General features: G+C 39.5%; 1 protein-coding gene across 1 annotated transcript in view; it reads right to left on the reverse strand.

The window, feature by feature from the left end:
* WDTC1 (WD and tetratricopeptide repeats 1) overlaps positions 1-19,666 on the reverse strand; it is a 2,674,659-nt gene that overhangs the window by 2,219,874 nt on the left and 435,119 nt on the right. The window contains 1 exon segment of the mRNA XM_044084279.1: positions 8,191-8,274. Within this exon segment, the coding sequence (XP_043940214.1) occupies positions 8,191-8,274 (84 nt within the window).

A 19,666-nucleotide genomic window follows, 5' to 3' on the forward strand; every position in this document is an offset into this window, starting at 1 on the left:
TTATACTGGGCTTGTGGTTGTCCTCTGCCATTTGGGCGTCTGTATTTACCCCCCTGTGGTCTGTCAGTGGCTGGAAAGGACCAATTTTTTGTTGGCCAATTTCTGCTGAAGCGAAGGGGTTGTACTTGTAGGAAATCTTTGACTGTCTGCATAGATTTTGCCAAGTCTTCCATTTTCTTTAAAACTTCTGCTTTAACTCCAAACAGAACATCCTGCTGTAAGGGAGCATCTAGTAGTTTTGCTTTAACATGATCAGGCAGAGCTTGTTCCATTAACCAAGCATGCCTACGTATAACAGACCCAGTAACAGCTGCTCTGCAGGAGGCCGCCAAAGAATCAAACCCACATTGTAAGGTATGTTTGCCCACCTGCTCAGTGGTGTGCAACAGATCCTGTACTTCTTTCAATTCAGATTGTTGAGGGAGAGTGGTTATTCTTTGCTTTAACTGAGAGATTAGAAATTGCTGATACTTAAGCATGTGAAATTGACAATTCAGTGCCCTCATAGCTAGTATGGCTGAGGTGCAAACCTTTTTCCCTCCACCTGTCTAGTGCTCTGGAATCCCTTTCAGAAGGTACTGGGGTTTTTAGCCATAGAAGCCTTATCCCCCTTGGGACCCTGGGAGATGGTCTCTGGGTCAGCTACAGGACTTTTGTAAAGAAATTTGTGGGAATCAGGCACTCTACAGTATCGGTCAGGCTTAGCCGGAGCAGGAGGTAGAGAGTCAGGGTTGAAACTGGATTCTAAATAGACATCATCCACAATGTCCAAAACTGGTGGGATGGCAAGTGGTCTGCGTTGGGGGAGTCTTTTCTTTGAACCAGAGTAGTCCTGACCTTCCCAGTGAAAATGTCCCCTCATAGTGTGTAAAGTTTCCCCAAAGGAGTAGTCTTCTGGAGGAGAAGCTGAGGGAATAGAGTCCTCAGCATCAGAATCTTCATAAGGAGAGAATGAGTAGTCTTGGTCCTCAGAAGAGTCTGAAGAAATGGACATTTGCTCAGAGGATGCATAATCTTCTTGTCTAGGCCTTTTGTCAGGAGGGGGCTAGGAACCCCTGATTAAAGAAATCAAGTCTTCAGCCATTTTGAGCATCTGTTTCTTAGGCATGGGGCCTTGAACAGGAGACTGAAGTGCAGTCCTTTTAGATTTAGAAGGAGTCTTCGACTTGGAGAACATTTTAATGGTGAGAGTAGTCTGTCTGAAAACGCCTTCAGAAACCGATGGAGTTTGTGTAGCACAGACGTCTTTTGTAGCAACGTCGTCAGAAGGGCCTGAAGTAAAAGGCTGCGTCGGCCTGGTACATTCCGTCAAAATATCCTTAGCGGTCTTGGGTTCTAGATCTGCGGTAGTCAGGGGCTGCGTCGGAGCCTCACTGAGGGCTGGAGAACCGGAGACCGGATCAGCAGAGGCCTCGGAATCTGGCTTAGGCCTGGGTTGCCGGTCCTTATACCTGCGTTTTTTGTGCACGCCGGTAGTTGGTTGTCCGACAGGACAGCATGGTGTAGTTAAATTTCCTACCGAAGTAGTGTCGTGCGAAATCAAAGTGTCTTTTAATAGTACGTTTATTAAACCTAGCACAAAACCGACAAGTAATGACGTTGTGGTCTGGGCCTAGGCAAGGTATGCAATAAGAATGAAAATCCTTATGAGGTATTTGCTTCCCACAAGAAATACAATTGTTAACTTTTTCTGACAGCCTGAGGCAAGAAAAGTTTCCCCAACGGGGTACTTAGCTTTATAGAAGACTTCGGTCTGAAATTCGAATTCAAAAATCTCAGGAGTCGGCCGAACGGCACTTGCGAACTGCTTCTGCTTCGGGCACCGTACGGCAAGAAAGACTGAAGAAAACGGCGTCTGTTGCATTATATATACCCCTGACGCCAGACCAAGACTTTGGAATTCTGGCTGACTGCGGGACCGCCTGACGACAGGATAACCCAAGTGTGATGACTGCAGCAGGGTAACACGATGAAACATTCTCAGGTTTTCCCTACGTGCTCTGTCCTCTAATTCTATTATGTTTTTTAAACATCTCTTCCTGAGCAGTCTCATATTCAGACAGCTTTTTCATTTCATCCTGATTTTTGCAGCTTTATCACCTCATCTGAATATTTGTTTAAAGTTTCTTCCATTTTTTCCAGCCTTCTGTTTGTGTTGATATGCGCCATTAGTGTTTCATTTATGTTAACGAAGTCTGTGTGTAGTTGTCTTTTCTCATCCTGTAGGTTACTGGATGTTATGTCTAGAGGTTGCACTGCTTTTTGCTGAACAGCTGCAGAACTTTCCCCAGTCAGTGTTTCTTCTTCACTTTTTGTAGCGGATTTTTTTCTAGGTTCTTTGTATTTCTTTTTTACTGGCATCCAGGGAGTGCACTTACTAGCCAGTTACTGAAGTTTATCCATAAACATGAAAGGCTACTGGCATTCTCTGAGTTTTTCACATTGGGAGAGCTAGAGTTAAAGCTGTTACTCAATGTGCAGCCATCTTGGAAGTCAACAAACAGCCTTATTATCCTTAGTAAGAGCAGCAATGGAAGAGGTACGACTTTGGGACTAGGGAAATGACAGCAAGGTCAGAGGAAGGTTTCTTATACAAAAATGTATGGGAATTTGATACTTTATAGAACATATCAGTCTTCTTAGGGCTGGTGGTTAGGTTTCAGGATTCACTAAAGCATGACAAAGGGATCCTGTAAAGCCTCAACTACTGCAGGGATGGCAGAACATTTAGGGACCTCCATGAACATCACAATATCAGTACATCTTCTGAATATCTGGCACATGCTTACCTTCCCAATGAAAATGTTGCATTGTCTTACTCACAGTATCCCCAAAGCAAAGTTCTTCCAGGGAGGGAAAGAGGACATTTAGTCCTCTTCCATCCATCTCATACCCCACAATGGGATGAACAGGAGCAAGCCAGAGAATCCCCATCTGAATCTGTCCTTTCTAAGATGAAGAATCCCCTCTCTCTCTTCAGAGGGGAAGAAAGGTGAGCACAACTGAAAGAATTGTGGCTGCTTCAAATACACAAATCCTTTGCACAGTCCTTTTGAGAATTCAGACTTCGCCTTCAGAAGATTTCTAAAGGCAGAGGGAGAAGTTCAGGTATGTGTTGTCTTCTGTTTTTCTTAGTAAGAGAAGGAACTTGCATATAAAGGAAGATTAAATCCCATTCATACTTCTATAACAAAACTCAGCATTTCCGCTTGGACAAGACTTTGAGGAATATCATTGGGTCTCACTTAAAATCAGCCTTGGTTTCCTTCAGGGCTGAGGTAGTCTAATCAGTCAGTGTGCATGTGCTAAAGGGCAAAGCCATGCAAGTCTCCAGCAGGGTTGAGGCAAAGGGAGCAGCCACACCACCTGGATGATCAGAGGACTCATTAGGAGAGCAGCAGAGATGTCCAGGCCCAACCAGACAGCACAAACACTGGATTTACACTTTTCCAGCTTCTTTTTTGGCTGATGGGGGATGTATGAGAAAGATGATTTAATCTCTGTTTTTACATGAGTGAGCACAGAGTCTGATTTTCTAAGTAAATCTTAAGGGATGATAAATACACTCCTAAGAGGCTTGGGTAAGAAAAAAATGATAAAATCAATTAATTTGTATAGGCAGGATTTTCTTCTAGACAAAAAGGACATTTAGTGTGGATATGCCTACAAGGTATTTGACTTCCACATTTTCCCTTATCGACACAAAAAAGGTTAATATTTTGTCAAGAAATAAGAAAAATGAAGTTTCCCAAACAGAGATACTTATCTGCCCATAACAAATGGAACTGGCAATGTTCATACTGCTGACAAAGACAGGTTCAGTTTTCTGAATGGAGATCAACTCGCAGTCTTCTCAAAACTGTACGTCTTTCATGTACCACACAGCTTTAGCATGCTTTGGTCATTATGCTGGATACATGGCATAACAGGAAGAATCCTAGGCTTTTTTATGGCCAGATATGTAGCTATCCATCCTGGGATAACCCAATGGTAATACTGCAACACTAACAGGAAGGACAGCTAAAGAACTGTGAAGGACACGTCTATGGGATACTAAGCCATTGTTAACAATACATTTCAGATCACAGCAGCAACTGGAAGTGATCACCATTCCAAGTTTAAGTCTGTGTACTACTTCGGTCTAGGTTTAGTTTCTCCAAGTCTTGCGCATTTCTAATACCATGACAGGAATAGACCCCATTCCCAAGACAGGGTATGATTAGAGTTCATGAAATTTGTATCATTTCAGTCTTTGGTTTTGGCCAAGAGCCGTCTTCTCAGCACCCATAAAGTGCCCAGAATCACCTCCTCCTGTAATTTTATAAGGGGTTACATGCATCTGTAAGACTGTAAATTCTTACTTATTAGACCCATTGCTGCTACTAATGGAAATGTCTATGCATCTTTCTTCCACAATGCTCTCATTTGTGCCTGCAAATACTGATATTTTAGGACTCAGTCTCTCTCTGTACACAAGACACTAATCATTGGGTATAGCAATTTCCATGATCAATGCTACTTTTATATTCCTTTAATGGACCACTATACAAGGTGTTCCCACATCTATTTTCTTAATTGTTGGTAATGGGTGATCCCATCTGATATACACCATCATTCTCTATGCTTTGTGGTTCATGTTTCCATTGCATCTCAGCTACTACTATATTTTAGCGTTTGCACAATCACTAATGCAACACTCACCACATGATTGTGCCCTTCAGAATACAGGACTTTTGCCATGATTGTATCACACATCTAAAAACAAGATTTTTTTTTTAACACATGACCTGTACTTGTCCATTTCTGTCACCTTTTCAATGAAAGTTTAAGTGTGTATGTAGTCCACAGCCCTGGATTGCCATTATTAACATTTTGTCTTTTGATTTCAGCTCACCTAACCTATCCTGCGTCAGAGTTTGGTCAACATGAAGTTGTTCCAGATCTCTGTATTTGCCACTATATTTATGAATTTTCCACATTTCTTTCCTTCATATCTGATCTTTCTCCTTGTATACTCTCGCTGTTTTTGGCACACTCAGTTGCTGACTGATTTTTGTCTACTTCTTTTTTGATTTCCACTCCCGTTTAACATGGAAATGCTTCTGATAAACAAAGCAAAGTTGTCATTTTAGTCTTCTCATGAAACTTTCACTATATTTGGATCAGATGAGGTCAGCAGATATGCATGCAGTCCCAACCATTGCAGAGCCACACCTATAATCAATTTTGAGGAAGCCCATACTTCCTTCAGAGTGAGCAACATATAATCTTGGAATCCACTAAGTTTTATATATCATTTGATAAGCATAAAGCATTTTTCTTGTTTTTGTGTCCAATCGATCCAATAATTTCTGGGACCAGTTGATCACACCATAGTTTGGACTTTATTGCTAGATGTCACGGTAGTTTTTCAATATCAGATTCAGTCTTCAAGTACCCCTTTACAGAGCTTTATTCACATTTGTTCGTGTTTTACTATTGATCCTGTATCTACTCACAAATTTCTATACTCTCTCTCGCTCAGGTTCCTATACTTAACATTTCTGTCCCAGGTTGATATCTTCTTAGTGTTGCAGCTTTCCAGTTTAAATATTGCCTTTGCACATTTATCAAGACAAATGTCACTCATATCACCCGAGAAACTAGTCTGTAGTCGAGCTTTCAACTCCATCAGATGGATTTCAAGTCATCCACAAAAAGTAGATTAGAAATCTTTAAACAAGATGCTTTGTGGGAGTCAATTTGCAACCACAGCCTAATCTGTTCAGTAAACTGCTAACAGGTTAAGGGCAAGAAAATACAGCAGTGGTATCAAAGAATCATCCTAGAATATCACTGTTTTATCCTCGAATGTGGGATGCTGTCAACTGCTTTTCTGATAATCTATGCCATACTTAAACTCTTCCTGGTTTACAATTTTCTATTACAGCTTTATTTACCAACAAATGAATCTTTGTTCCATATGAATTTCAATCATCATTTTGTTCTATTGGCATAAGGGACCTTTTTTCCTAAATGACTGCATACTCTATTTGGATCAATTCTAGGTTGTAGTTTGTATTTTGTCAGAAGGCAAATTATTGATCTATAGTTCTTAATATGGCTTGAAGGGTAACTATTAAGAGGTATAATTTTTTCCTGTTGTTAACCAAGTTGGCGCCCATTTGGGATGCACATAAGTGAATCTTAGGACTAAACCTTTGTGTAAAGCTGTTCTTGCTTTTATCCAGAAGTTAGACAGTGGGTTTGGACTAGGGTTTTCCAGTTAGGAGCTTTTCTTAATTTTGTCTCAATTTCTCATTATTCACCCATTTTCATATGTACATTAGAACTCCTTACTGTTTCTTTTAATTCTATTCATTCAGCATCCTTGTCATGTTCAAAGGGGTCTTCATAAATACTTCTCCAAGATCTGTTTCCTGCAAATCTACAGAAAGTTCCAGAAAATCTGTGACATATCCTCTTCATATACACCCCACTTCATCTGCTGTCCCTTCACATGGGAACCCTTTGGCCTTTCACAACATTACCTTTGTCAGAGTTGCCACCGTTTCCTGCTTCTTCCCTTGTGCAACTTCAGCTCTTTTATACCAGTCTCCTGCTGAAGGCTCCAAAACATCATGTTGCAAATCTTCAGATGCTTGCTGGCCCTTAATTTGAGGACCCATAATTCCATCATGCAGCAACATTGTCTATGTTGGGTTCTCTGCATTAAATCCTTCACTTCGCAGATAATCCACTTACTTAGCTTCTTCCTTACTAATACTTTTTTCTATATTCCCCTTTGTTTTCTTATTTTTTGTATTGTGAAATGTTCTCTATCCAGGCGCCTTTGCCAGTATTTGTCTGAAGCGTTTTCTTTTTTTTTTTTTATTTAATACTTTAGCTTTCTCCTCTCCACAAATATTGCACCATACCATATTTCTCTCCCTCCGCCTTCCCATGTCCAGGTTTCCATTTTATACCTTTCAAAAATACTTCTTTTTATTTTCACACTTCCTTTGTTGCTTCTTTCCCATGAAGCTCAAAAAGTTCCTTACTCTATATAATTTTCATAAATCTGCTGTATTAATGAATATAACTTTTGAAGCATTTGACAGTTTCTCTGTCAAGTATTTCTTTTTCTAATTTCTCTTATTTCTGTACATCCTTTGTTTAAAACTTCCAGGCATCTTGTGTAACAGTAATATACAATTTCTTCTTTATCCTCAATAGTCCACTTTGTCATCTTAATGGGTCTTTTTGGCCAGTCAGATATTGGGGGTTTATTTTTAGACTACTGCCTCCTACTACAACAGGGGAGCCATCTTCCTCCTACACCTGGTCTAACCCTGTCGTACGAATGTTTCAGTGCTTTGACGATTTTGCACCTCCTTTTTCCCCAGTCCAGGGGTATATGCAGGATTGGGCAATTTTTTATCCTGGGACTTGGGCACCCAGGTTTCTATTTTTTAACCTACCATTTTTCATGACACAGGCTATATGATACACAGTCTAAATACCATAGTCGGCTCAGTGAGATTTTGTGAAAACAGGATCCACCATGTGAAGGTACTCACCAAGACTTGAGAAATAATTCAGTTCCAGGAGTACTACTCTCCTTTTCTTGCCAATTTCTCCATTTGGAGAAGAGGGGACAGTTTCTAAATAAATCCATGCCATAAGTGACAAAATTTAAAAGGCTTGTGTTTTCTAGACTCTATGCCTAGTTATTGCTGACAGCATAAATACAATGGCCTATGTTTTAGTCTAGCCATCAGTTTAGTGCTTTTGCTTCAAGTTTTTGATTTATTGATTTGAACATAAAGAGTGATCAATGTGCCAACTGTACTAAAAATATACTAGTTATTTAAAAATAAAGCTATTATTTTAAACTTGTTTACTCGTTATCTGTTACATTTTTATTAGGCTACCTCTCTGGATCAGTTGTACTTTTTTGAGATAACTCAATGCATGGTGCAAGTGATTATTTTACATGGAAAAATATTAATGACAAAGGGAGTGAGCAAAGTAATTTTTTTTCTCTAAGGATCATTAAAAGCTAAAACATGAATACATCTGTGTGCACGTGTAATATCACTATAAAATGAGAGCTTTTGTTTTTTTTCAGACATTTACAAACAGCAATGAAAATGACAAACATTGCTAAACAACAGCAGAATGAAGATACTAACTGTTAACACTACTTACCAATAACTCTGCCTCAAGGCCCAGCCGTCCAACAAATGGATCCACAACATGGTAATGCCTTTCAAAGCCCACAGCACTGCTCTCCTGCAAGGATGAAAGCACCACATGACTAAGTTTAAATATAATGGATAACAGATGCTAAGCTTTTTCATATCTACCTCCCACCAAAAATTCCCATATCATAACTGGGTACCAAAAAAGAATGCCATGCAACTAGTCCACAATTCAAAATGTCCAGGTCTGTCTTTCGATAGGTCCAAAAATACTGAAATCACCATACAAGTCAATCAAGCAATTTCTCATCAGTCCGTTTTCCCTACAAAGCAAACAAAGTTCATATTCTTTTGAATCAAACCAGATAACCTTAATCATACATAATATATTCATAAAGTTAGAGAATGCATTTTAAGAACCAAGCCAACACAGACATGTTGAAAGATTCTGCAAATAGGATGAACGAAATAAGGGCACAGAAAATAGGCAAGAGAGCTGGAATTTAGAGGAAAATACTGGCAAAGGAACATGTTGGGAGCAAATAACTAGAGACAGAACAGTAAGAGTGGGATGAGGCCAGGCTGAAGTTTGGAATGAAAGTTAGACTGCCTTCTTTAACAGGGACTGATATGAAAGTGTAGGCAAAGAGGAAGGGACAGGCAAGTACTAAGGAAAAGATATTATCTGGTAGAGGTTTTAGTCAAAAATAGAACAGAAACTGCTGTTAAAAAAGGGACAGTTATGTTACAGTTACATGTATTAGTATGGCATACAAACCACTGCAAGATAACTATAAAAAAAAAAAAAAAATCAGCAGAATTAAGAAAAGACTGGCAAGACTGAAAGCAAATTACAAGGGAAAAATGAGATGACATACATGGCTTCCAAGTAGGCAAAATCCAGTAGGCTTAAACATGCTTTTGGAAGCAAGTGTTTGCACAGATATTTTTATACACCAAGCTGACTTCAAATATTTTTTCCTCAGGTAAGTAAATACTGGATGTGTGATGAGGAAGAAAAAGGTAGCTGGAATTTTTTTTGTTTTTTGGGGGGTGGTAATGATTTGACAGAGTACAGAAATACTGGGGAAGCAAATGGATTAACTAAGGAAATTATTATTTTGAGCTGGAACACAGGATCTGAACTGACCAAACACAGTAAGGTCTTGAGTTTAATTCTGTTGGCTGCCGAAAAACAATTACTAGAAAATGGAAATCAAAATCGAAAGTAACTATCTGAAGTATTGAATACTGTAGAGGAGATAAACTAGAAGAGGGATCTTTAGCAAAGCGAAAGAGCAAACTGCATATAAACGAATGGAATTTGTGGGAACACCATAAACTTATGTTCATAAGGAGGAATGAGGTCTTAAGGGAAGGCAAGAATTCAGTGATTTATGTAATATGGACCGACAGCCAATGGTTAGAGAGAAAACATTATGTATAATGTGTGCAAATAGCAATCTGTTAATATGGTTTGTCTTCCACTAATGTATATGTGTGCACCTATGCCTTAAGTAATAATTTAGCAAAGGTGTTTAAAAAAAACATTTGCTACCTCAATGTACCTACCACTCAGCTGTTATACTGCAAGCCTCCAAAGCATTCCAGTTTGTCAAAAGTGGTAACAATCTCTCAAAGTAAATTCAAAATATCAATTAATCATCAAGAGTTCTCCTCTATGGTCATCTCAGCAGCTAGATCTTTCCCTAATCCTAAATTCCTGTCTTAGGACATGCAACCTATCAGCACACAATGGAGAGATCCTGTACAGCCGCAAGACTACATACTTTCAACAATTCCAAATGCTTACCACCATGTAGTTTAAGTTTATGACCACAGCACTGACATTTTACTCACTTCCCAGGCATGAAAAAGAAGCACACCTATGAAAAAACATACAGAATGAGATATTTAACATTATACAAATTAACCAAACAGGAGAAAAAAGCACCACCAAAATGCCAACAAAAATACTCTAAATAGTAGCACTCCGAGGCAGGACCAACCACAAAACTTTTACATAAGAACTTAAATGACGAAGTAAAACAAAAAAAATGATACAATAAATGCTTAAAGCCATGGCCTCAAGCTAAATGCCAAAAAATGCATAGTCATCCCATTTGGGAAAAACAAAACACCCATGAATTACCAAATAGGTGGCAGCCCCCTTAATACAGAAGAGGTAATAAGAGATCTGGGGACCCAGGAAGATAGTAATCTCTCCTTTGGCAATCATATTGCCAAAGTAGTTAAGAAATCCTGCTATGTGGCCCATCTAATTACTAGAGGGTTCGCATCTAGAAATAAAGAGGTTATAGTGCCCCTCTACTCGTCACTCATTAGACCCATCACAGAGTACAATGCCCCATTTGGGATGTACCTCACAAGACACTTCCAACAGCTGGAAAGACCACAAAAGTACCTCACCCAGAGGATTACTGGTCTCAAACATATGTCCTATGGAGCCCGACTGAAAAATCTCTGGCTGTACTCAGTGGCATATGCTTACTCAGAAGTGATCTCTGCCTGACTTACAAAGTCATGTCCAACTCAGAATAGATGGACATGTTCCACCTAAAGAAATCCAAGTCACTGTGAGCCACGTGCTCTAGTGAGCTAAACCTCACCACAACAATAAATAGAACATAAACGGCAACCAAAATATAGGCAGGCTCCTCAAAGCAACTCAGAGCAACTCATAGCATCAAATGCTGTAGAAATCTCTAAAGTATCACGCTAGTCACAAAAAGTATAGACGAACGTTCTTTATTGGGTACAGTTAGCGCTTTCACCTCCTTGGCTTCATCAGACTGCATTCAAACCCACCAAAAACAGTCATTTATATATCCAATTCCTGTTCTTAATTAGTTAATTAAAACCAATAAGAAACAATAAAAACGTCATCTGCTTAATACGATGTATGTATAATTTAAAAGGACATACATTAAGATTCAAAGGCAGTCTAAAGCGCTTAATCAAACATCTAAAAACAACAACTATATACATATTATAACATATCCAGCAACTACAAAAATCTGTGTATTAACTCTAAAAAATATATATGTGTATTTTTTATTTTATATTTTATATTGTTTTTAATGCCATTCGATCTGTTATGTTAAAAAATGCTTATACATATCCAACAGACATTCGTCCCTAAAGTTAAAATATCCTAACATTGTTGCACAACATATGAATAAAATGCATAAAAATCAGATTAATGATAAATGTTCCTGTAGTTCCTACTATCAAACTGGGGAGTACCTAACAGTCAAACACTGCTACCTAGTGAAAAAATGGTGCTGTGTGCTATCAACTAATATCTATGTCTATGCAAGATATCATCAGGGACTAGTTGTTAATAGAGGCTAGTGAGACGTGTCCATGAGGTTGACCTAAAATATGTACACATATGCACACATACATGTGTGTACATATATATATATACATATCCCCTTTATTTCCCTGTTACCCTCAATCTCCTTTTCTTTAATATCGTTTGTATATTTATCTTGTCATTAAGGCCTGGTGCATGATCTGCTCTCAACCGGATGATCCATCTGAGTTCCAATTCTAGTGTATATCCCTCCAAGTCCCCTCCCCTGGGACTTGTGTGTACATGTTGAATGACAAAGAAACTAAACTTGTGCAATGAACCATACATAGCACAATGTCTAGCTAAAGCGTTATGTTCCTGACCAATTCTAATGTGATATATGTGTTCCCTAATTCGAAATCTAAATTCTCTATTCGTCTTACCGACGTAAAACGCATCACATGCTTCACACTGAGCTAAATAAATCACATTGGTGCTCTTGCAGTTGGTTCCTGTCATAAAGACAAATTCTTTGTGTACATGAGGGGATGTGAATGTAGTACCAGTGTTAATGAAACTACACTGGTTACAGTTGCCACATGGGATGGTGTTGAAGCATGTCAACCTCTTCTCCATGACTGACCTGGGCTGGAGTATCCTTTTAATATTCTTCATGTTCTTATAAATAAACCTCGGTTTATCTCCCACAAGCCTCATAATTTCCTCATCTGCTCTCAACACATCCCATCTATCTCCTACTATTCTCCTAATATAACTAACATCAGAGGTGAAATATACAGGAATACTCAGTGTATTCTCCTTCACAATGATGCATTCATCCGGACCATTGTTCAATCCACTCATAGCTGTGGAGTTTTGGCTGGAGAAATAAGGGCAAGCTCTCGTGCCCCTGAGTTCGATAGAAGCATCAATGGCTCTCTTGATCTCATCTATCCTATAGGCCCTCTCTTGTAACCTGTGGCTCAGCCCATCTAGTTCTAACTGGAATCCCTCCTCAGACGGATTAAGTCTGAGGCTCTCATTGACTGACTCCTAGCCACACTTCCTCAAAAACATGCCTGGGATGCATGCTATCCCTATGTAGGAGTGTGTTCCTGTAGCATTTCTTTCTATGGATAGAGGTGTTCACCAATCCATTCTCCAATCTCATGATGTTGACATCCAGGAATGCAACAAACTCCCTTGAGGAATTGGATGAAACGTAAGAAGTCCACTGATCCATTCATAAATTCTTCAAACTCCAATAACTCCCTGTCATCACCTTCCACACCAGGAAAAGGTCATCTACAAATCTCCTGTAGAAACTGACATGCTGTCTAAACCCCTGATGTGAAGAGTATCCCTTCTCCCAATAGGCCATTACAATGTTGGCGTAGCTATTGGCACAACTGGTGCCCATAGCCACGCCATCATTTTGGATGTAAATATCCCCATAATTCAATGGTCATTCGCAGAGATGTTCCAAAAATCAATACTGTCTTAGCATCAACCATCAGTAATATGAGATCTGTACACATAGACCTACTTTCAACAATTCCAAATGCTTACATTTAGTTTAAGTTTATGACAAGCACTGACTTTTATCACTTCCAGGCATGAAAAGAATCACTATGAAAAAACATACAGAATGAGATATTTAACATTATACAAATTAACCAAACAGGAGAAAAAAGCACCACCAAAATGCCAACAAAAATACTCTAAATAGTAGCACTCCGAGGCAGGACCAACCACAAAACTTTTACATAACTTAAATGACGAAGTAAAACAAAAAAAATGATACAATAAACGCTTAAAGCCATGGCCTCAAGCTAAACGCCAAAAAATGCATAGTCATCCCATTTGGGAAAAACAAAACACCCATGAATTACCAAATAGGTGGCAGCCCCCTTAATACAGAAGAAGTAATAAGAGATCTGGGGACCCAGGAAGATAGTAATCTCTCCTTTGGCAATCATATTGCCAAAGTAGTTAAGAAATCCTGCTATGTGGCCCATCTAATTACTAGAGGGTTCACATCTAGAAATAAAGAGGTTATAGTGCCCCTCTACTCGTCACTCATTAGACCCATCACAGAGTACAATGCCCCATTTGGGATGTACCTCACAAGACACTTCCAACAGCTGGAAAGACCACAAAAGCACCTCACCCAGAGGATTACTGGTCTCAAACATATGTCCTATGGAGCCCGACTGAAAAAACTCTGGCTGTACTCAGTGGCATATGCTTACTCAGAGGTGATCTCTGCCTGACTTACAAAGTCATGTCCAACTCAGAATAGATGGACATGTTCCACCTAAAGAAATCCAAGTCACTGTGAGCCACGTGCTCTAGTGAGCTAAACCTCACCACAACAATAAATAGAACATGCTGGAGGGATAGATACCGATCACAGAGACTCCCTATACTTTGGGACAAAATTCCAAATTACATCAGGGAGAGCCCCCTCACTAACACTCTTCAAGAGAAACCTGAATGATGTACAGAAAATACACCCTGGGTCACTTCATTGGTCTCTTGCAGATAGTTCCGGGGTGGGAGTGAAACCAGTGTTAATAAATGCCCTCCAGATAGCCTGTACTTACCTATGAACCTATTAACTCGGTTTATCTCCCACAAGCCTCATAATTTCCTCATCTGCTCTCAACACATCCCATCTATCTCCTACTATTCTCCTAATATAACTAACATCAGAGGTGAAATATACAGGAATACTCAGTGTATTCTCCTTCACAATGATGCATTCATCCGGACCATTGTTCAATCCACTCATAGCTGTGGAGTTTTGGCTGGAGAAATAAGGGCAAGCTCTCGTGCCCCTGAGTTCGATAGAAGCATCAATGGCTCTCTTGATCTCATCTATCCTATAGGCCCTCTCTTGTAACCTGTGGCTCAGCCCATCTAGTTCTGACTGGAATCCCTCCTCAGACGGATTAAGTCTGGAGGCTCTCATTGACTGACTCCTAGCCACACTCTCAAAAACATGCCTGGGATGCATGCTATCCCTATGTAGGAGTGTGTTCCTGTAGCATTTCTTTCTATGGATAGAGGTGTTCACCAATCCATTCTCCAATCTCATGATGTTGACATCCAAGAATGCAACAAACTCCCTTGAGGAATTGGATGTGAAACGTAAGAAGTCCACTGATCCATTCATAAATTCTTCAAACTCCAATAACTCCCTGTCATCACCTCTCCACACCAGGAAAAGGTCATCTACAAATCTCCTGTAGAAACTGACATGCTGTCTAAACCCCCCTGATGTGAAGAGTATCCCCTTCTCCCAATAGGCCATTACAATGTTGGCGTAGCTATTGGCACAACTGGTGCCCATAGCCACGCCATCATTTTGGATGTAAATATCCCCATCAAAGATAAAGACGTTGTTCTCCAAAACTGTCTCCAAAAATAAAGCCAATAGCTCTATCAGTCCCTCGCTCAAATTAGTATATTTCTGTAGATATTGCATAACCCATTGAACCCCTCTGTCATTCGGAATGACAGTGAAGAGACTATTTACATCAAACGTGACAAAGATATAGTCATCATCTTCATTTAACTTGGAGATGTAATCATAGAATTGCAAGAGAAATTCCTTACTGTCTCTAAGAATAGACAAGTTCTCATCTACTACAGGTCGTAGATAATATTCTATATACAGGGAGAATGGTTCGGTCAACCATCCTTGTCCTGATACGATAGGTCTCATAGGGGGATTACATATATCTTTATGTGCTTTGGGGAGACCCCTTAATGTGGGTATGAGTGGATGCTCAACCTTTAGATATTTATATGTATCTTTGTCTATGACATGGCTTTTGAATAGATCATCTATCATGTCATAGACCAGATGTACCTTCTTCATCACATCTACTCTATCCATCCTACTATAAGATTGACTATCACTAAGTAGATGGTTCACATTCTTCTTGTAGTGTTCATAATCCATCAGCACAATACATCCGCCTTTATCTGCGGATGTAATAATGATGGAATCATCATCCCGTAGTTCCTGTAACACCTGTCTCTCTATTAAATTAAGATTCCCTTTACTGTGGAACCTCCTGGTGTTATTATTATAAAAATTGTATAGGTCATTCTCTATCAATCTAGTGAATGTCTCCAACACAGGATGTAATAGCGGGATATAAGTGCTTGTGGGTTTAAAAACATTCGTTATATCCCTGTCTTTATTACCATAATCTAACTTAAGTTGTACGTTCCTGGTGAACAGTCTCATATCAATGATAGAGTCAGATATCTCGCTTCTACAAGTAGGAATAAAGCTGAGGCCCCTATTGAGTATATTCTCCTCATCTACACTCAGCTGGAGGGATAGATACCGATCACAGAGACTCCCTATACTTTGGGACAAAATTCCAAATTACATCAGGGAGAGCCCCCCTCACTAACACTCTTCAAGAGAAACCTTGACGAGTGAATGGGTAACAGAAAATACACCCCTGGGATCACTTCATTGGCTCTGCTTGACAGAGGATCAGTCAATCAACGGGGTGGTGAAAGCCGACACACACTGGCTAGGCTTATAAAATGCCCTCGGGCAGATAGCCTAGTACTTACCTATGAACCTATTAACTAGCTCACCGCGTTTGGGTACAAAGCCTTCAGAGCTTTCCTGCCAGCAGAGAGGGGAGGCTGAGCCCTGAAAGGACAAGGCTAGGAATAAAAAAATAAATATCCACACCCTGGCATACAAAAACACACCAAAAAACAAGGGGGTGATGGAAGGGAGCAGCTACTGCAGCGGTGATCAAACATCTAGCTTTATGCTACATTTAACATGAATAACTGTACTATGTTCTTCATATTGATCCCTGCTAGCCTTAGCTATACAGCTAGGTTACCACAGCTAAAGTGAATATCAAAAGTTTACATAACCCTGTTAAAATGCCAAGTCTTTGTGATATAAAAAAATGAGACCGCAACACAACAATTCAAAACTTTTCCCACCTTTGATGTGACCTATAACCTGTACAGTTCAATTGAAAAACAAACAAATTTGTTAAGAGGAAAACATATAAAAAAATAAACATACAATAAGCTGGTTATGCAAGTATGCACACCCTTAAACTAATACTTTGTTGAAGCATCTTTTGATTTAATTACAGCATTCAACGCAATGGCATTTTAACAGGGGGTGTGTGAACTTTTTATATCAACTGTATATGTAGGAGTTGGAGGTAAGGTCCAGGAGCCCCTGCAGAATGGTCCTAGCAAAGCAAGAACTAGACCCAGAGAAGGAATCAAGCTTATGGTGCTTTGTAAAAGTATGTAAAAGGACCAAGTAAAGCAGCTTCTAGAATACTTTTTGAATCCAACCCTTTCTAAAAAGGTATAGTAGTAGTAGTCAAGGTCCTTGTACAGTGGGGGCCTTGACCCTGCCTGGAAAGATTTACATTTGTTAAGTGGGTAGTGTCCGACTGGGCTATAAAAAAAAGCCAGTTTTCAGCGGAGACCCGGGGAGAAAAGCTCACAAAAAATAAGTTTACAATATTTACACTAAGATATGCACAGTAGATTTGTAATGTTAAGAACAAAAGCAATCTCACAGCCTTAAACCATTTGAAAATGGTTTGTTTCGACAGAGGTTGCGACTTCACATCTCCCTTACTTTTAGGTTCAGGAAAGAAAAAAGGGAAGATGGACAGTTTGGCTTATGCAAACTTTGATACCACTTTAGGTGTAAAAGGATTGGCTTTCAAAGAAACCCAGTCTCTGTAGAAAATGAGGTAGGGTTAAACTCAGTATACGAGCTTGTAACTCAGGTACCCTTCATGCAGATGTCAGAGCAATCAGAAAAAATGTTTTCCATGTTAAGAGCCTCAAGTCAGCCAAATCAGCTGATTCAAATCGAGTTAAGTGTTAGCTTTTCCAACACAAAATTAAGATCCCAAAGAGGGGCCACCAGTTTTCTTGGAGTACTGTTATCCAAAACCCCTTTCAAGAACATTTTGACATGTGACTGCCTTCAAAGAGGAAGATCCATGGTCAGACATGCTGAAATGGCTGATAAATCAATACTTGACAAAGGAATAGGAAAGGCTATAAAATAGCAACTCGTGCAAACATTGTACAACCAGAGAACTAGCCCTGAATGGGTGCTGCTTATGTTGCTGGCACCAACTAGATAACCTTACCTATTTGCTAATATACGATTTTCTAGTACCATGTATTCTTGCCTCCATTAGTACTTGCTGCACATCCTCCAAAAACATTCATGAAGGTTTGCCCTGCTCCTGATCAGTCTGCCACACAATTTTGCTCTGACAAAATGAAGGATGCCTGTACAAAGTAAGATTGTGCTGTGAAGATGTATCCCAAGGCAACATGGCTAGTCTGCAAAGAAGTACTACCTGGTTGCCCCTTGCTTGTTGATGTATTACATCACTAAAGTACTGTCTTTAATCACTTGAAGAGGTCACAGAGATCAAAGATGGTTCAGAGAATAGAGTGCCTTGATCAGTGCAAGCATCTCCTTGATATTTACATTGTTACACATGTCCTTGGTGTCCAAAATCCCTGCACTTATCTCTCCTGAAACTGCTCCCAAGCAAAGTACAAAGCACTTATGGTGACTGACTACTATGTAACAGGGAGGAAGGAGAGACCTTGACTTAAGGATATGTGCTGTCTCCACCAAGTGTTTTCTTTTCTGACAAACCCCAATACTGGGATCAGAAAAAAAAAAGTGTGTTGATGCTGGAACCAAAGATTTTAGATATCGCTGTATATTTCTCATGTGATCTCCTGTCAGAGCTATCAAAAGAAACAGATGACATGAGACCCAAAATCTTGAGATATTCCCTCACAGTGACTGAAGTCTGAGTGGAAAACCTCAGAACTAGATTGAAATAAAGATCTAATTTTCCATGTGGAAGAAAAGCTCTTTGAATGGTGATGTCTGGAGCACAATCATGTGGGAGGAAGTCAAGAAAGACTTTTGAAAGTTATCGTGGAATCCCACCTTCTGCAAGATATCTGTCACCCACAAGAGACAGACATTTTGAGAGAGAATCTACAAAAGTTAAGCAAGTCATCCAAATAGTGTAAAAAAGTGAATATCCTGTAGCCTTCAATGAGCCAAGACTGCAGCTACGCAGGGGATAGTCCAAAGGGTAAGGCAGAGAACTTCATGTGGTCCAGACACACACAACCTTAAACACCTGAAGTCTGGATGAATAGAATTGTAATAAGCAACTATGCCCCAATCCTGGTCACAAGAAAGCAGGCAAGACTTATCGTAGTAAAAAGATAAGGTCACACCAGCAGAAGAGAGTTGCTCCTGACAAAACTGTGCCATAACAAAAAAGTATTAGTAACTAGGGACAACAGAGTCTTTGTGGAAAATGATTACTACATCAGGCAGAAGAGAAACATTTTTATCTCTGCAATTAGTTGATGTTGAGAGACAGACATGAGATTCAGGTAGCAAAATAGAGGGCTTTTTTTAGAATATTTTTTTTCTTGGATGATCAAATAAATGTTTGGATGTAGAAAAGGTTAAATAGGAAAGAAAAAAAAAAGTTTACATAGTGTACAGTGAGCCACCAAACTAAAGGGGACTCCTCATTCTTCTGACAACAGTTAATGCGCATACTGAGAACCTACCATCAGTTTTTTAGTAGGGAAAGCTGAAAATTAAGTTCATGTGTGTGTGCGCACACGTGTGAGTAAGCAAGTTGAGTGTATATGCATGCCTACACCTTAACTTACTTAAGTACAGCCTACTTGCTTATGGGCATTGCCAAGTGTGAGGCCAAATTCCCAAACCTCTATACCTGTGAAAGTAACAGGTTAAAATGGATTTCAGTGGATTTTTTCTGAAAACGTAAAATAAATGTTCTGCTTTTCAGTGTGTATAGTGCACGCAGTTAAGTGCACTTGGGAAAAACATATAGCTTGGCATTCACTGCTTAGAATCAGAAGTAAAATATTTTATCTCTTATAAACTGTGCAGCTTGTGAAATTTATTATCTATAAGCAGGTCAAGATGAACTCTTGTATGCAGCTGTCTCTCGTCAGTATGATATGCAAGACAGGCCAAGGAAGAAAAGTTATTCTTCAGGAACAGAAAGTTTAAGATATGGAAATGTCAGCAGATCAGCTTGAGAAGAAAGACATT

Source organism: Protopterus annectens, chromosome 1.part1 (assembly GCF_019279795.1).
Source record: "Protopterus annectens isolate FY-2018-M chromosome 1.part1, PAN1.0, whole genome shotgun sequence".
NCBI classification, from domain to species: domain Eukaryota; kingdom Metazoa; phylum Chordata; order Ceratodontiformes; family Protopteridae; genus Protopterus; species Protopterus annectens.